Consider the following 17,038-nt stretch of genomic DNA (forward strand, 5'->3'; position numbering starts at 1 on the left):
GAGTGCCTGGACTTTGCCTGGTCTGCCTGAGCCCAGATTTAAACCTCTCAAAGCCAAAATGCTTGCATTCTGAAATGTGATTTTTTTTATTGTGACAGTTATTATTAAAACAAACACTAATTGCATGCTTGCTTTGAAATATTTTGTTTATTTTTCACAAGTTGAGTTGTGGAATCAGCAGTAATGCCACAGCAAGTCAGAGATCTGGGCACAGTCATCTGACAAGTGGGGCTCTCTAACAGGAGGCCCCGTCCTCACCAGCTTACTCAAGGCAGTGTCGTTGTGGGAGCGAAGCAGAAACCAGCATCATTCTAACCATCTTGGAGCTCTTACAGCTCTTCCTTTGCCCAGCTCCAGTACGTGCAGTTCTGGGTCAAGTTCATGTTACTGACATACATTTCCACAAAACACATGACAGGAACAGACACATTTATATAGAACTTTCTATGCACCAAGCACTCTTCTAAGTGCTTTATAAGCATTGATTTTTTAAACAGCAACCCCAGGGGATAGGTGTGCTATGGTCTCTATTTCACATTGAGGAAACCGAGGGATGGGAAAGTTAAAATAACTTGCCCATGTTCACAGAGCTGGTAAGTAACAGAATTAGGATTTGACTCTATGTACTCTAGCCCCATATTTTTTCAACATCTTATTTCCTCAAAATCCTCAATGTTCTCTATTTCATCATAGGTCAGTTTAAAAGGTTAAAACTGAAATGCAGTGGGAAGAATTTTCAGTGCTTAGAGACCTGGCTTGGTATTGGATACCTGTGCCCACTGATCCTTTGGCACCTGGTCACCCACACTTTTTTTGCCCCCCAAACGTGGGCTGCTTCTCTATTGCCTCCCGACCAGATGCAGGGCAGAACCGTTTGGTCTGTAATGTGAGGTTCAGCTATTGGGCTTGCATACAAAGATGGCCTCCTTCTCACTCAGTCTGTCTTTGGTGACCAGACCACACTGACCTGTTTGCCTTCTCTCTGTTACTAGTCAGTCTCTGATATTTTTAGGGTTTAGCCCAAATTAGAAAGCCCCTGCCCAAACACATGGACGGAGAAGTAGAAGCTGAGCTAGGAGAAATACAGAGATTCAGTCGTATACTACTCTGTCCAAGTCCTGGAGGGTCTGTCAGCTTACTTTTCCCCCACTATTCCCACATTTCCGTAATTCATGCAGAATAGAAGTATCTTTACAATGGCCTTGCACACACATTGCACACTAAGTAAAAAAGCAGAAAAAGAAAAGAATCCTGGGGCACTCTCCTGTACAACTGTGTACACTGCCATTCACCCTTCTTCCTGTTGTTGGATCAGAGATTTCCCATCGTCAGAAATACAGTTTGGGGTCCCTCTTATTATTTTCTTATGCTTAAAAAAATGAATTCTCAGTGCTGACTTTTGTTATTTTTTGACAATAATTTTGACAGCAAAATAATGACATACTGGAGAATGCTTTCAAGGTTTTTTTTTAAAAGCATTTGCATGTAAGTTACAATTATGCATTATTAATATTTTGTTAACACCTTATATTTTTATTTTATATTTATTGTGAGAGTATTTTAACTTACTTTCACATAAATATTTATCAAATCACTCTTCTGTTTCCATAATTAATATAAGTAGAACAAAATGATGTAGTTGCTTTCTAATAGTGGAGTATGATTTAGGCTTGGGGAAGGAGTGGATAAAAATTAGGGGTGGAGGCTGGAAGGGGTTCTTCCTCCCCTCTGGTAAAGGAGTAACTAACTCTCAGAGCCTCTGCATATGTCAAACTCCCTATTTTGAAATTAGAACTGTTCATTTACCAACTTCACACGACAAAGAAAAAGGCAAGGTGGACACCTGGTTGGTATCCCCTCCTCTCACACAGGACCCCCACCAGCCATGGGACCCCCCTCAAGGACGGCAGGGAACAGAGCCATCTAGAAACACCCTGCAGAAAGGGGCATTGCCATAAAGGGAGTTAAATGTCAATTTTTGGCTGACAGATCTCTCAGTTGCCTCTCACCACAAGTATTTAAGTAAATATTCTGATTCATTTACAAAAGTGAGAACTAACATTCAAAAGTAGGGTTTTATGTGGGGCTGCACAGCCAGTGCCTGTCAGGATTGGAGTCTGCATTTTAAAAGAATAGGGTGACCAGAAAAGTCCTCTCCTTCTAAATCTTGTCCTCCTTTCCTTCTCTCCAAACCCTGGTATTCTTTCCTCTAGCAGGACTAGAGGGAAAAGAACCCTTAGGCTGAGAAGCTAGTCAGAACTTTCACAAGGTGGTTGTTTTTTGTTTTTTGTTTTTCATTGTAAAATTATTCTGGTAAAATTGGGAGGGCAGTTGGTGGTGGGGTGTGTTTGGAAATATCCATTGGAAAAAAAACCAACAAACTATATTCCAAAGATGTCTGGAAGGGGTCTGGCCACCAGCACCGAACAAGGCTTGGTGGCCTTGGGCACCAAGTACTCCCTGACCAGCTCCAGGTGGCCTTCTTTTGTCGGGTAGTGAGGACGTCCTCAGATCTTCTGCAACAGGCTAAGGGAGGTGGCCTCTGTTATCAGAGCAAACCTCTTTGGTTTCACAACAAGGTGGTTAAGCTCTTGGGCACCACCCCTGGGCCTGAGGCCCCACTTGCTCTCTCCAACAAGAACTGAAGCCAGGGCTGCAGGGATGAGCTTAATAATGGCTTTTGTCAGGAGGCCTTCAAAGGTGCATATTTTGCACTACTTGGTATGTTGGTTGTATTTGACTTGAAATTTCAAAGCCTGCAAGCAGGTCCCTTCCCTTTCATCACTATAATAACAGCAATCCTCACACAGACACCTTTTATCCCCAAGGCTTTTAAGTGCATTCCTGGCTCTCTGAATGGCAGAGGCATCTGCTGCTTTGCTCAGGCTTCTCCAATGAGCACTGTGAGAGCCAAAGCCTGGGAAACTGTTTCTTTGTTTACAATGCACACCTTCTTGTTTCAAAAATAAACAGAGAGACTGATTGAGTCAAGGCAGCTGGCCACTAAGAGACATCCAGCCGAAGGTGGATAAACTAACAATCAAGAGGCCAGGGAGACAAATTTGTGAATACAGCAAACTGGGATTGACTTGAACATTAAATTTAGTTTCAGCCTTGCCAATATACATGATATTTTATTCACTGCTCATTATAGAACAAAGGAATAGTTATTATTCCTCCATGACACAAATTATTTTTCTGTTTCATATTCTAGAAGAAACATGGTTTGCTCATGCCTTCATGAAAGGGACATTGATGTAATGACATAACAGGTCAACAAGAAAATAGCAGTATTCTTCATCTGGTCTTTCATTTGTTCTTTCAAAAGGGAAACACAACACTACATAATAATTGCAGGGGAAGAGATTAGCCAAAGAACATATATGCGTAATCCATGGACACAGACAACAGTGTGCAGTGTGGTGATGGCCAGAGGGAAGGAGGGTGGGGGTTAGGTGGAGGTGGGCTGAGGGGCAAAATGGGGACATCTACAATTGTGGAAATAATAAAAATAAAGAAATACGAATTAAACCATAATAATAATTGCAGGAACACGTATCTGAAAGGGATGGGGGGGCTAAGATTCTTATTTGGAACATGCTGATGGTGTGTGTAACTTTCTAACTTGACGGAAGGATGCTAAATAGAGATGTGGTTAGCTAGGCCTTCGTTTTCTTCTAATGTCCTTTATCTCACGATGGCTTCAGGGGAAAGTCAGAGAGCACCCAAATTCATGGTGGTACTTCAGAAGCAAGTCTGGACACCGAGTGGGCGGGCAAGCAGCAGGCTGATGTCTGATCCTGGAAGTGGAAGAGGCTGCTGGTCTGCAGCCCTGGTGAGGAGTCCACACCCTGTCTACACACAACAGGCTTTGCTGCACCTCCAGGCACAGCAAACCTCTTACACGGAAAATAGAGAGAATCAGATCATCTACACATTAGGAAGGGGTTGACAATTTGGAAATATTCAAGGGATTATAGAAAATTGTTAAAATTTCAAATTTACCTGAATCAAAATTTAAGGACCTACCTGTAATGGTGTCAGAACTGTGGATGTGAGATGCTGTCTTTTAAAAATGTGACCTAATCTACATGTCCAAAATTTATTTGATGGCTTTTGGCTCTTCTCTCTTAATTTTCGAAATTGGAAGGCCATACAATTTTGGGTTCCTGTAAAATTTTGTATGGCATGAAAATGAAACTGTGTCTCTGTGCCCATGTTTTTCCCATAAATATGTGTCCTCATTTCAGGGGCTTTCCATAAGGAGAAGTCCTTTTATCAGAACCTAGCCACCCAGCATGCACAGCAGAAAGGAACAGCATGAGTATCTTCAGGTCACCACTAACAAGAATCCCCCTGGATTCTCAATGTTTTGTGAAAAATTCTTTCCTTCCTCTGATCCACTCTTTAAAAATATCATCCCTACTCAGTAATTCTCTGCCTTACTAAAGCAATATATTCTCAGTTTGGAGAAATAAATAAAAAGCATGTTACTCAAAATACTGTCACAAAAAGGAAACTAATGCTAATATTTGGTGTTATTTCCCTTTCCTGTTGTTAAAAAGAAAATCTTTCAAAACAGTTTGGTTGTTACTGCATAGTGTGGATTGTAATTTGTCAACCAGTCTTCTATGTTGTTTCTGCATTTATTTATTCTGGTAAAAATGTAATGTGTACAGATTTTCTCCTGACATTCTAGGACAGGAAATATCACTTTTCTTAATTTTTGCAAATACAACCAAACTGCCTTGTTTCCAGCAATTACTGAAAAATTTATTCATGTCGCTTTGAGTGATAAAGAAATGCTAAAGGGCAAGCACATCTAGTCCGATAAAAGTGGGTAAGGCCTCGGCCTCTCCTGGGACTCACAGCAAAGGGCTTCCCACGCAGCCTCCTTGCAGGTAGCCTTGTGGGGCTCCCTGGTGTGGCCCCCTAGGCTCAGGCACCCTGTGTCAGCCACTCTAAGCATGTGCCACACACCCATCCTTCCAGTTGGGACCGCTCCTTGTCAGTGGAAGCCAGCTCTCCAGAAGTTGAAGGATGCCGTCACCATCAACCCCGGCACCACCAAAGCTGGCATCCTCTTCCTGCGCATCTAGCTGCTCCCTCTCTCCCATTCTAGGGGGCACTCCGGGTCTGTTCTCCAATGCCTTTACTTTCAGGACAGGCTCTTCAGGGCGGCCTCTGTAGCACAGAGACACTGTTAACAGCCCTCTCCCTGGGGAGACCTTAGAACACAAAGGCTTGGCAGATTTCCCAGGAACTTGGGGAGAGGAGTAGATAGTCCATAATTTTTTTTGTCTGTTGCTGACAACTACAAGGACAAGATAAATTAAGAATATCTCAGAAGATTAATCTGACACACACAAAAAATGAAAGAGTATCTGTGCAGTGTGCCACCACTTTAAATAATGAGCAAGCATCCTTTTTTGCTCAGAGGTGTCCTTGACATTTGTTCCTTGGCATGTGTAGGAGGAGGCTTTGCCCAGCAACGGTGGGTGGGCAGAGGGGTCCTGCTTGGCTGGCTCCCTTGGCTCAGTCCAGTGCCTGCCTCGCCATGTGAATGCCTGTGGCCGGCTCTAGACAGGAAGGCAATGGGCAGTGACTACTATAGTTCTGATCTGATAATGAAGTAATAGACACAGTGAAGGAAATGTGGAAACAAAAGACACGGTTGTACTTTGCTCAACTGCTGAATCGTCTGATTTAACTCCAGACCAAACATCTTTCTGTTTTCACAGGTGAAAATCATGAAAAATGTCTGGGTACCCTTTTAGTGGAAGGAGGGAGGAAGGGGTTGAAATATTACCCTTGGAGAAACAGGGTTTAAACTGAGTTTATCAAGGATAATCCATCAAAATAAATCTTAGGGAAAAGGCTTCCCCTTTGTCCAAGCTGGGGAAGGGAAATAGGAGTGTTCAGAGCTAAATTTAAGATAGATGAGATGTCTGAGAACCTCGAGACACACGCTTGGAAGTTGGCATTGAGACAGGGATCTGTGCAGATATGTCCTGTCATTGTCAGGCCCAGCAGTTCCCTGTCAACCTGGCATGTGTCCACGGAGTACCCTCAGGAAGTACTCAGATATACCCTAAACACTCAGTTGTGTGTGTTTATCATAATAGCAGGATACTTGCAGGGGTGTCCAACCTGCAGCCTATGGCCCGCATGCATCCCAAAATAGCTATGAATGCAGCCCAACACAAAATTAAGCATTTACTTAAGACATGATGAGATTTTTTTTGTGATTATGTGTTGCAATGTATTTAATGTGTGCTCCAAGACAACCCTTCTTCTTCAAGTGCAGCCCAGAGATGCCAAAAGTTTGGGCACCCCTGCTTAGTTCTTTCACCAAGTTTTCTCTTAAAAACAAAAGCTGGTTTCTTCTTCTCTAAATCTCTAGAGCCAGGTCCATCCCAAAGTTTTATAACTGTACTTCAACTACAGTTCTCTCTTAACGTTTGTACTGCAGCTGTCACATCCACCTGTCATATTCTGGAACTGTGGATGTCTTCAGGCTGTTCCCCACACGGGGAACATCAGCCTAAGACTGGCACTGAGGAGACAGTGACTTGGGTTGTGTTTTCTGGCCATCAGCCACAGAAGTTGTGGGAAGTAGACAAAAAGCCGTGTGAAGACCCAGACCCACTGCTTCAGAAGCACACCTGGTCTGGGTCCCAGGACTTACCTGAGAATGGCAGGTGGCTGGCCTGAAGGCAGACACTCTTAGCTGATTCAGCCACCTGGGGTGGATATATGTAAGGAGGGGTGACTAGAGGCAGGATGGAAGCCAGGTATGATTATGGAAGCTATTTGTTTTTCTTCCCATCCCCAGACCTAAACACAGCAAAGACCTCAGACTTTGGAAACAAGGAGAGGCAAAGAAGAGAGGAAAGTGACTCCTCTGTGGTTCTAGAAAGGATGCTGTAAGCAATTTAGAAACTCAAACCTTCCATAGTGACAATTTGTTCATTCTCCCAAGGCTAGAAGATTGTGGGGAAAACTAAAGTCTGAGATGATCAGTGTTTGTTAACATGTAATATTGTGCTCCTTAAATCTTTTATAAGAGAACCTAACTACTAGAAAGTTCTTTTAACCAAATTCAGAATTTTGACTAGGTTTGGTTTGAAAGCTTCATAAGTGTAAAAAATAGGGTGAACGTGCCTGAAAACTGTGATTAAATTAACCATGTGAGTTAATGAGTGTTAGGATATTGAGCTATTCTGAATACATTTTCATATGGGAGGCTTCACTGTATTTCCTAATACTCTAAGGGAAATTGGGCATTAATTAGGATGAACTCAAACTTCAGTAAGGCAATGTTGAGTTTTCTTCTCAAAATATAAGGTAATTGGAAGTGAGGTAGGCTAACCAGAAATCCCAGTGTTCCCCACAGTTAACATATGCAGGTTTCATTTTTTTGGACCTCACTATTTCAATTTCAAGTTTAAAGGATCTGGAAAATGGAAATGAAAAAGCATCATCAGTGCTTCTAGCTCTTTCTTTTCTCTTTGGTTTTAGTCTCCAAATACAACACTGCAAATAAGAACAGAGTTGATCACCTAGTGTAGCACAATGCTCATGGTGAGCAATTCAGCAACTATTAGTTCACAATGGTAAAAATGCAAGGATGGCAGCCCTTTAAAATGTGATGCTGTGCAACTGTGTTGTATGAACCTGAAACATATGCAGTAACTGAATCCTAGTGCTAGCTCCCTGCATATTTCTGTCCAGTCAGACCAATAAGGTAAACAATTTGAAGAAAATCTCAGTGAACTGAAGTTTCCTGGGTGATATGATTTCTTCTTCTTTGTGTGGTATGTATCTTCTATTTAGGAAATTTTAGTCCTGAAAGGGCTAAGTTCCAACCAATTCAACTTGTCTTAACAGATACAAACATGGCTTAATAAATTATATGTTGCTCAGTTTTTGTAGAAACTAAAACTAGAGCCAGCATCTTCAAGATTCCTGGTTAAATGACCTTAGTTAAATGTCAGCTCTGGAATTCTAAAGATTTGATCCCAGTTCCCACACTTGCTCGAATTTCAGGTTTAAACTGTTTTCTCAATGAAGTTACAGTGAGGGTACCACACGACAATCACCTAGCACAGTGCAGTAGGTACTGGATTTGCTAGTTCCTTTCTCTTTCTTCACCCCTTCTTTAGCAGAGAATATTCCTCTTGAGTATGCACATGCTGGGGATGAAGCAGAGTAGAAGACTGCATGAAGCCCAACACCCCAGTGTCTCTTGATTATAGAAAAGGAGTCTTTGTATAAGAAAAGACTAGAAAGGATGAGTGAGGTTCAGGTGAATTAGTTACACATACCATGCTTTTCTGCATGACCGTAACTAACTTCCCATTTTGGTTTGTAGGTTTAGGGTTGCCTGATGATTTAGGAAAAACTCCGGAAGATTGTAGTGAAAACAGAGGGAGATTGGCTGGTGGCATGGGTCCCTATGAAGCACAGGGGAAGTCCAGCCTTACAGACCCTTAAGTCTTTCTCAGGTGTCTCAGAGGACATTTCCCCCATCTGCTGCTTCACATTATCTTCCCCAGTTAGGGCCAGGTCTTCACTCAACAGCTTAGGGGAAAAGCTGCGAATGTATGCTGTGTGTAGATGGTACGTGACAAAGAAAAAATTCCACCTGAACCAAAATGGCAACAATCATTTCCAACAGGATTTTTCTATTAGGCCAAATCTGAAATTATGTGCAGCTCCTATCTTCCCTTTTGTGGTACCACCTATGATGTGAATGTCGGACCTCTTAAGTTGTCCCAGAGGCTGCTTACACTAGCCTTGTTTTTTAGGATTTTTTTTCTTGTTGTCTTTCTGATTCATTGTTTTTTGCTTCCTTATGTTCTAAATCTTTGATCTGATTCTCAGTTTCATCCACTATATTGTTGTTTCCCTGTAAATTGTTCTTTATTTCAATTAGTGTATCCTTCATTTCTGACTGGATGTTTTTCATGCTGTTGAGGTTCTCACTAAGTTTCCTGAGCATTCTTAAAACCGGTGTTTTGAGCTCTTGTCTGATAGATGGCTTATCTCCATTTTGTTTAGTTCTTTTTCTGGAGTTTTGATCTAGTCTTTCATTTCGGCCATGTTTTTTTGTCTCCTTGTTTTGGCAGCTTCCCTGTGTTTGTTTCTATGTATTAGGTGGAGTTGCTTTGACTCTGTGTCTTGGGAGTGTGGCCTAATGTAGTAGGTGTCCTGTAGGGTCCAGTGGCATAGCCTCTCTGGTCACCCAAGCTGGGTACTCAAGGTGCACCCTTCATGTGGGCTGAGTACACACCCTCCTCTTGTAGTTGAGCCTTGGTTGCTCTTAGCAGGTCAATGGGAGGGATTTACCCAGGCCAGTCAGCTGCACAGATTGGCTGTGACCACTGACCACTACTTTCCACCCTCTGTGGGAGATTAGCTGTTCAGGGGCAGGGTGGTGGTGCTCCGACATGGTCTGTAGCTGTCCACTGTGTGTCCTGGTCCTGGGGTTTCCCAGGTAGTGCATTGCCGTGGTCAGTCCCCACTGTGTTGTGCTTGGAGCCACCCTCCCTGAGCTATAGAGCAATCTAAGATGGCTGCCACTGTCCTGGGCTCAAGAGTCCCAGGCAAATTTATGCTGTGAATCTAGGCTGACTGGGCCTGGGCCTCACTGAGTCCAGCTGTTGCTTTTCTAATAGGATTTAGAAAGTTCTGAAGCATGAGCCAAGACCAGCCATTCATATGGAAAAACAGCTTGGGTTTGGCTTGTAGGTTGGGTGGCATGGAGTCTCAGGGGATCTCCAGGATGGGGCAAACAGTGTTAGCTTGGTTGACAAAGTCTCAGATATGGCATCTGACTGTGGCTCTGTGACTCTGGGGGTAGGACTCAGAAAAGGGACAATGGCCTTCACCTACCTTTCTTTCTGGGAGAAAGCTGTCCCCCCAGCTCCTGCCCTGATGCCAGACAGTTCAGTTCCTCCCTGTGTGCCACTGGTGCCTTTCAACCTGCTGCCCTGGTCTGAAGCTCAGAAAGAGTGAGTCTGAGCAGGTCCACATGTAGATTCTTTAAGATGGGGGTGTCAAACTCATTTTCACTGGGGGCCACATCAGCCTTGCAATTGCCTTCAAAAGGTCAGATGTACAGCTCCTTGCCCCTAGTTAAGGAGTAGTTACATTTATACAGTACTAAAATTGCATTCGGCCCTTTGAAGGCAACCACAAGGCTGATGTGGCCCCCAGTGAAAATGAGTTTGACTCTTCTGCTTTAAGGGGAAGTGCTTGTGGCTCCAGCAGTTTCTTCCACAGACTCAATCCCCACAGTTTTTGCAGCCAGAAGTTATGGGGACTTATCTTCCTGGCATTGGAACCTGGAGCTAGGGGGGGCTGGTGTAGAGCAAGGACTCCCAAAATATTCTTCCCAAATTTTTATCCACCAGATGTGGATGTATGATCAAACCATTCTGCATCTGTCCCTCCTAACAGTCTGGATGGATGTGGTTCTTTAATTCCAGGGTTATCAGACTTCCATTCAACTTGACTTTTGATAGTTTTGAATGATGGTTGTTCTATATTTTAATTGTTATTTTGTTGTGGTTGTGCAAGCAGATATCTGTGTTTACCTATGCTGCCATCTTGACCAAAAGTCTCTCTATATATTTTTAGAGTAAGTTCAATCTTTGAAATATAAAACTATGGGAATTATTGCTCCAGAGAGGTTAGCTTTCCCCATGGTTATTACTAATATTATAAATGTGTGAGCATCAAAGCAGCCTGGGCAGGGGAGCTGTTAGAATTGGTCTCTGTCAGTGGTCAGTTTGCAAGGCACAAAGTCATCTTAAACTAGTTTAAGAACAAAAATTAAAATTGATTGGAAGGAATTAATTTTAAGGGCCTAGTTTACTAGAATTAGGAACTGTGATTCCTGGGGGCCCAGATAGCTCCTCTTTTTTTTATTTTTTAGGCTTTCCCACTGGGGACATGGACATCTCTCATCTCCATTTTCCTATACAAATCTGCTTCATGTGTTCTCTGTACTTTCTTTCTCTGCCCATTTCAGCGGCAACTGACCTCACATTTCACATTCTCAATAGACACTAATAGCTCCTCTTCCCCAGGTCTGCATTTCCAGGGGAGAAGAAAATTATTGGTCTATCTAAAATTAGGTGAGCATTGCTCAGTCTAATCATTTGAGATGGGGCTGGGAGTGCTGACCATATACTTTATTGCTCAAACCAGTGTATGTTTGAGATTGAAAGGGGGTTACTAATAATAATAATACATTAGCACAACAGGTACAAAGCAGAACTGTCCCAGAGAAGCTGCAAAGTATGTTGACTCTAGATTTGGAACACTGGGCTTCAGGGGCTTATTCATGTGGGCAGGGAAGGATTCCTTGGAGCAGGGGAACATCCTTTGGTGGCAGGAACCCTTTCAAAAATGGTTAAGTGTCAAGTCAACTAATAAGAATGGAGCTTTTTTATGTATTCAGTATTACTGGGAAGGTTGCAGGAGCAATAATCCTGCCATAAGTTAGTTGCCTGTGGAAAGAGACAACTTGGTACTCAACTGCTGTTGGATGACATGTATCTGTTAGCTTAGTTGAAGGAGCAGGGGAAGACATCAGGCCCCCATTCCTCAGAGTGTGCACAGTAGGGAAAAACTTAGTTGTCTCACCTTCCCCTTTTGTATGTCCGCTGAGTGCATGAAGACCTGGAAACACCAGCAGGTGACCTCGCTCCGTGCACCCCTTAGCACTTCCTCACCCATGTTCTTCCTCTTCTCCCAGCCGACCCTTTAATGTCAGCACTTGTCCCCCAAAAGCCCTTCTACACTCACACTGACCTCCTCTTAGCTCTTGTCCAGATGTTAAGTGCATATTGTCTTTAGCTACAAACTGTACCTTAAAAGCATTCTGAGCTCAAGAACCATGTATGACACTTCTAACCCCTGGAGCCTAGCCCTATACTGAGCACTGAATCCCTGTTCCAAATGCTTTTTACTTGTTTCTTCAAAATCATAGGGTATTTGACACTGGTGTCAGCAATTCCCATTGTCTTTTCTTTGCACTAAGTGATGTCTCTCAGCAGTGAGCTGGCATCAGAGGGGAAGGTATTGTGTGAGGAGATTGCTAATATGCAATAATAGTTTGCATGACAAAGTGATGCAAACTATTATTTGTCATGAGAAAGTGAATGACATTAAAACAAGAGGAGGAGTTTTGGGAACTGAGTTGCTGTGGACAGGAAGCTAAATATGAAGATTTAGCCCTTACATCTTTATTTTTATACATATTACTACCATGATGACTCTGAACAAGAAAAGGAAATTTAATTTTGATTTTCTTCAAGGATTATTGCCCTTTGCATTGGAAAATGACAACTCATTAAACGTATCATGTGTGCCATAGGCTGCAAAGATCACCAGACAACCGAGGTTCTAAAATGAAACCATGTTGTTTCAAGTAATATTATTTCTTAGCTATTTTGCTAAACTGAATGTCTTTTTTTTTTTTTAAGTCAGGGTTAAGGACATCTGAGCTTGATATTCTGCTGAACATAGTAACCAGGTTCATTGCTCTACATACTTCATTGAAGACCATATGAATTTATGCAAATTTGGGGGAGCTGCACAATGATGTAGGGTTGGTTTTTCTAGTCAAACAGTACTCTTAAACAGTGCCAAAGCCAGATCTTAATCTCCATAATAGAAGCAAATTTTATAAGAAACAAATCTGGGAATAAACTACTTTGGATGCTTGCACCGAAAAATGAACCCAGAGACACAATTTAACTGTCAGTGGGTATTCTTTCTGGCTCTGTTATTGGCACATGATCTGAGCTGAGTGTTTCCCATGGAACACCCAGGTCGTCCACTTCTTGGAAGCTGCATCCTGCACTGAAGGGGGTGTGAGGTGCTGTGTGCTGACCTCATTCCGGTCTCCCCCAAGGAAAGGCCCTGAGAGGTGTAGCAAGGTGCACATCCTGCCAAGAGGAGTGTCCATGTAGTTTTAGGAAGAAAAATGGGAAAGAAGCTGATCATTGCACCCTCTCAGGGTTTCCCTAAAGCATCTGGCACATCTGGGCATCCCTGAAAGAGCTCTGTAGGGGGAGCCTGAGGCAGTTCTGGCTACATAATTATCAGTGAACCTTCTTGCTAAAATCATTAGGATTTCAAGACACACAGCAGATTGTGAAACCAACCAGGAAGCCCTTTCAAGGGCAGGGTCCTGTGTGACCGCACTGGCTGCACACCCACCAAGCAGGTCCTGCCTTGACAATAAAGTGCCTCGGTGCCAAACTTCAAAATGCATTCACATCCTTAGGAAGACAACGAAAATTAAGGAATGCAAAGAACCGAAAAACTGGCCATCAGGGACACTGACAGTACATATATACAAACTCTATATCCTACCAGCAGCCCATCAGTACCTTTGGCATCTTGCGAAGTAAAAACTCACCTACCTGATTAACTCATCAGGTTGCCTCCCAAAAGGCACATGTCAGGGCAGGTGGTGGGAGAGGAAAGCTGAGATAATACAGTCATTCAGCTGAATACCCCCCAGTTTCACTGACTCCCTTTCTCTGACTATCTACATGTATAATCTGCAATCTCTACACAATAACAGAGTGATCTTCTAAAAAGAGTATCTGATCCTGGCCCCCTGGCCCCTTTTCTTGCCTAAATGATATTGTAGTACCTTAGAGTCAAGCTGAGAATTCTGACCCTGACTCCAGGCCTCTACGTCTTGTTCTGGTCTCTGCCAGACTCTAGCCCCACCAAGCCTCCTCCATGCTGGCCACTTCTTTCAGCCTCAGGCAATTTGCATGTACTGTTCCCTCCCCCTGGAATGACTTTCCTGCTTTTCACTCCTCCCTTGCAGTTTCTCCTTTCCTCCCAACTTCCCTCCACAGTTTACATTTTTTCCCAGCCCTCCACCCATATGCACCACCCCCTCACTAGTCTGGGTTGTTGCACCTTTAATTTGTGGTGATGTCTGTTACCTGACTGGATTGTAAGCACCACTAGGGTGGAGTCATGTCTGTTCTGTGCATCATTCTGTCCCCAGACTTAGCACAGTCCCTGGAACAAGGTGGATGCTCAACAGATGTCTGTAGAAAGTATGAGCAGATGCACCACGCAGTTCATAGTTTACACTTAATGATATGATATGTTGTGTTGTTTGTTGTCCTTCACTAATTTCATCGATTAGTTTTGAAATTCTGACATCAGGCCCCATGTCTGTTTTTTTGCATCTTCCACAGTGTTCAGTCAGTAATACGTGGTCAAGAAATGTCTTTGACTAATAGCTTATAAGGTTGTAGATTTTACACATCCTACTTCCTGCCATTATAATATAGATAACTAAGAGAGAAAGTCAATTATATATGTGTGTAAGTTACTTTTACAACCTCATGCTGATTGTCAAGGTAATAATCAAATAGACATCATCTTATTTTTAGGATTTGTGCCTCAAAAGAAAGTTCGACTATGATATAAATATTTCCCTCAAATCTTAGGTTATTGATTTTAGAAATATTCTTGATATAAGAGTTAAAGGACAGGTAGTGTTCAGTATATTCTGATGTAAATGCACTATCCATTTAGGTAGTCATATGCCTCTTAATGACGGGGATATGTCCTGAGAAATGCATCATTAGGTGATCTTGTCATTGCGAGAACATCATAGAGTACACAGATCTGGATAGTATAGCCCAGTACACACCTAGGCTGTGTATAATCTTATAGAACCACCATTGTGTCTGCAGTCCAGCAGTGACCAAAATGCTGTGATGGGGCTCGTGGCTGCCTATAAAGGTGCACAATCCCATGTATTATAATGACTGTCAGAATTTGTTCGGCAAAAGGAATTGATATACCATCATTACTTCCTATAATGTGGCTTGTTCTCAATGCCTTGTTCAAAATGGCATTTGTAAGGTAGATGTTCAGAGATAAAAATCTTAATGGAATGCTCAGGGGCAATATGGTCAGAATTTTCTGGTTTGCTTTTTTTTCCCCAGCAACTTTTACAGCTAGAACTTTGACCCACTGGGTCTTTAATTCCATCTAGTGTTCCTGATGGACTTCCTCCCCTTGCTATACTGTTTCTGTAGACTGGTAGACTTTGATGGGATTGAAATATTTTTAGCATAATTAATAAGTTTATTTTTCCACTTTCTTTCAAATGCCTTTTCCAGACAAGAAGCCCTAAACTGTCTCACAGTCCTCAACCTCCCAGTTTGGGTGAGCCGGTCGAGCATTTATCAGAGACATCAGGTGATTCTTTGGAAGCCATGTCTGAGGGAGAAGCTCCAAGTCCTTTCTCCAGAGGCAGCCGGACTCGAGCAAGCCTTCCCGTGGTGAGAACAACCAACCAGACGAAAGAAAGATCTCTGGGTGAGCCTCAAAAATCATTTTCTAATGTCTCTTTATTATTGCATGTGTCTGTTTTTATACTTCTGAACACATACCCCTGCAACTGAATGTTAATTTGATCTTGATTTGTAAAAACACAAGTCCTAAGAACCTTCACTGATTGAACATCAAACACGAGGGCTGGCCTGCTGGGGAGCAGCAAGTCTAAGATGTCTTTGGGACTGGGCCAACTCAGACTCCCTGGGCTTAGCCGCTCAAGCCAAAATGCCAGCGGAATTTGCCTGTGTTCTTGGTATAGGGAATAGGAGGGGACAAACCAGAATGAGTGTTGTTTCTCAGGAGCCACCTTGCTCATCTCAGAAGCCTGGCCAGTTGGGGTATGAGCCCTGTGACTGGCAGTCCAGGGGAGGCTGCGAATGGCTTCAGGAAGAAGAGGTGCAATGTAGTCAAAACACCAGTGTAATGTTAGTGAAAGCTGTAAACTTGGGCTACTCACCCTCCAGAACATGAAAGGGTAGTGGGGCTTGGCAGGCATTTGGCATAGCATTTCTTTTCAATAAGCTTTTAAGAAAAATAGGAGGTTTCTCTCTTTCTGCCTTACCACTTATATTCATATTGGATATTCACTTTCTATCTTGCTCTGCTATTTTTTCTGGACCTTGAACAAAATGTACACTTTATGGGGACTTTTCCCTCTTTGCCAGTTGTGCTGGTTGCTTAACCTGCTGTTTCAAGGTTCCCACTTGGTACCTGCATTTACAGACAGATGGGGTCAGGAACTAGGTCAGCTCGAAAATGCTTCAGGATTTGGCCCCATGCACAAGACAACTAAATTCTGCCTTGTAAAGCCTAGAAAAGGCTTTGCTTGAAGAAGAAAAGAGATGAAAGGTATGAGGAGGTCTCCTGAATTTGTTCCTCACTTGCAGATGATGAGACTGGGTTCAGGCATTGTCCTAGCTATCCTTAAAAAAAAAGTCTCTTATTTGCATTACCAATATTAATTTTTAATATTAATTTCTATTCTTCTTTTAGCTTAGAATCCAAGTTCCTCATTTCAGAAATGAGAGGGAAAAAGCCATAGAAAAATCTGTTATTTGTTTTGGGTTTTTTTGTTTTTGTTTTGTTTTGTTTTGTTTTCATTTCTGGAGGTCACAAAGTTAATTAAATGGCAGAAGCAGTTAGTTTAGGCCTTCCATTCCTATTGGCTCGTTTACAAATGAAGACAAGGGGCACAAAAGGGTGTGATACACCAAAGGAGCCTGTGGGCCCAGGCAGTGTCAGGAGGATACTGGCTTCCACACCAGTACCGGCTGGGGCTTTGCAGCTGGATTATGGAGCCTCGTGCTCTCTTAAACCCCCTCCTGCTTGAAGCAAGAGCACCAGGAGACAGTTTGGGAGTGGAATTTCTCCATTGTGCTTTGCAGAAAGTGAGTGGGGTTCAATTCTCTGTAAAGATAGCCTGTGTTTTGTAAAATAAAATGAAGATAAGAATAAATGCCTCTGTGCCTTCCCCCATACTTGCAGGACAATGAACCTGTTAGATAATGGGCCCTTTGTCTTACAGGCAGGAAGTTCCTCAAATGCAAGCCAAACACAGTTGGCAGTACAGGTAGATAGATACTGGCAGCTTCGGGAAGCAAGCCTCAGGGCAAGAGGCTGCAGGAGCTTATGGCAGCCTTGC

General features: G+C 42.8%; 1 protein-coding gene across 13 annotated transcripts in view; it reads left to right on the forward strand.

Annotated features, from left to right (window-relative positions):
* Positions 1-17,038, forward strand: part of KIAA1217 (KIAA1217 ortholog) — a 316,988-nt gene that overhangs the window by 149,747 nt on the left and 150,203 nt on the right. For all 13 annotated transcript variants that reach the window (XM_053654767.1, XM_053654780.1, XM_053654769.1 and 10 more), the window contains one exon: positions 15,180-15,378. In XM_053654767.1, coding sequence (XP_053510742.1) covers positions 15,180-15,378 — 199 coding nt within the window. Of the gene's footprint in view, positions 1-15,179; positions 15,379-17,038 lie in introns of those variants that run through there.

Source organism: Artibeus jamaicensis, unplaced genomic scaffold (assembly GCF_021234435.1).
Source record: "Artibeus jamaicensis isolate MK-2021 breed Jamaican fruit bat unplaced genomic scaffold, CSHL_Jam_final contig_867, whole genome shotgun sequence".
NCBI lineage: Eukaryota > Metazoa > Chordata > Mammalia > Chiroptera > Phyllostomidae > Artibeus > Artibeus jamaicensis.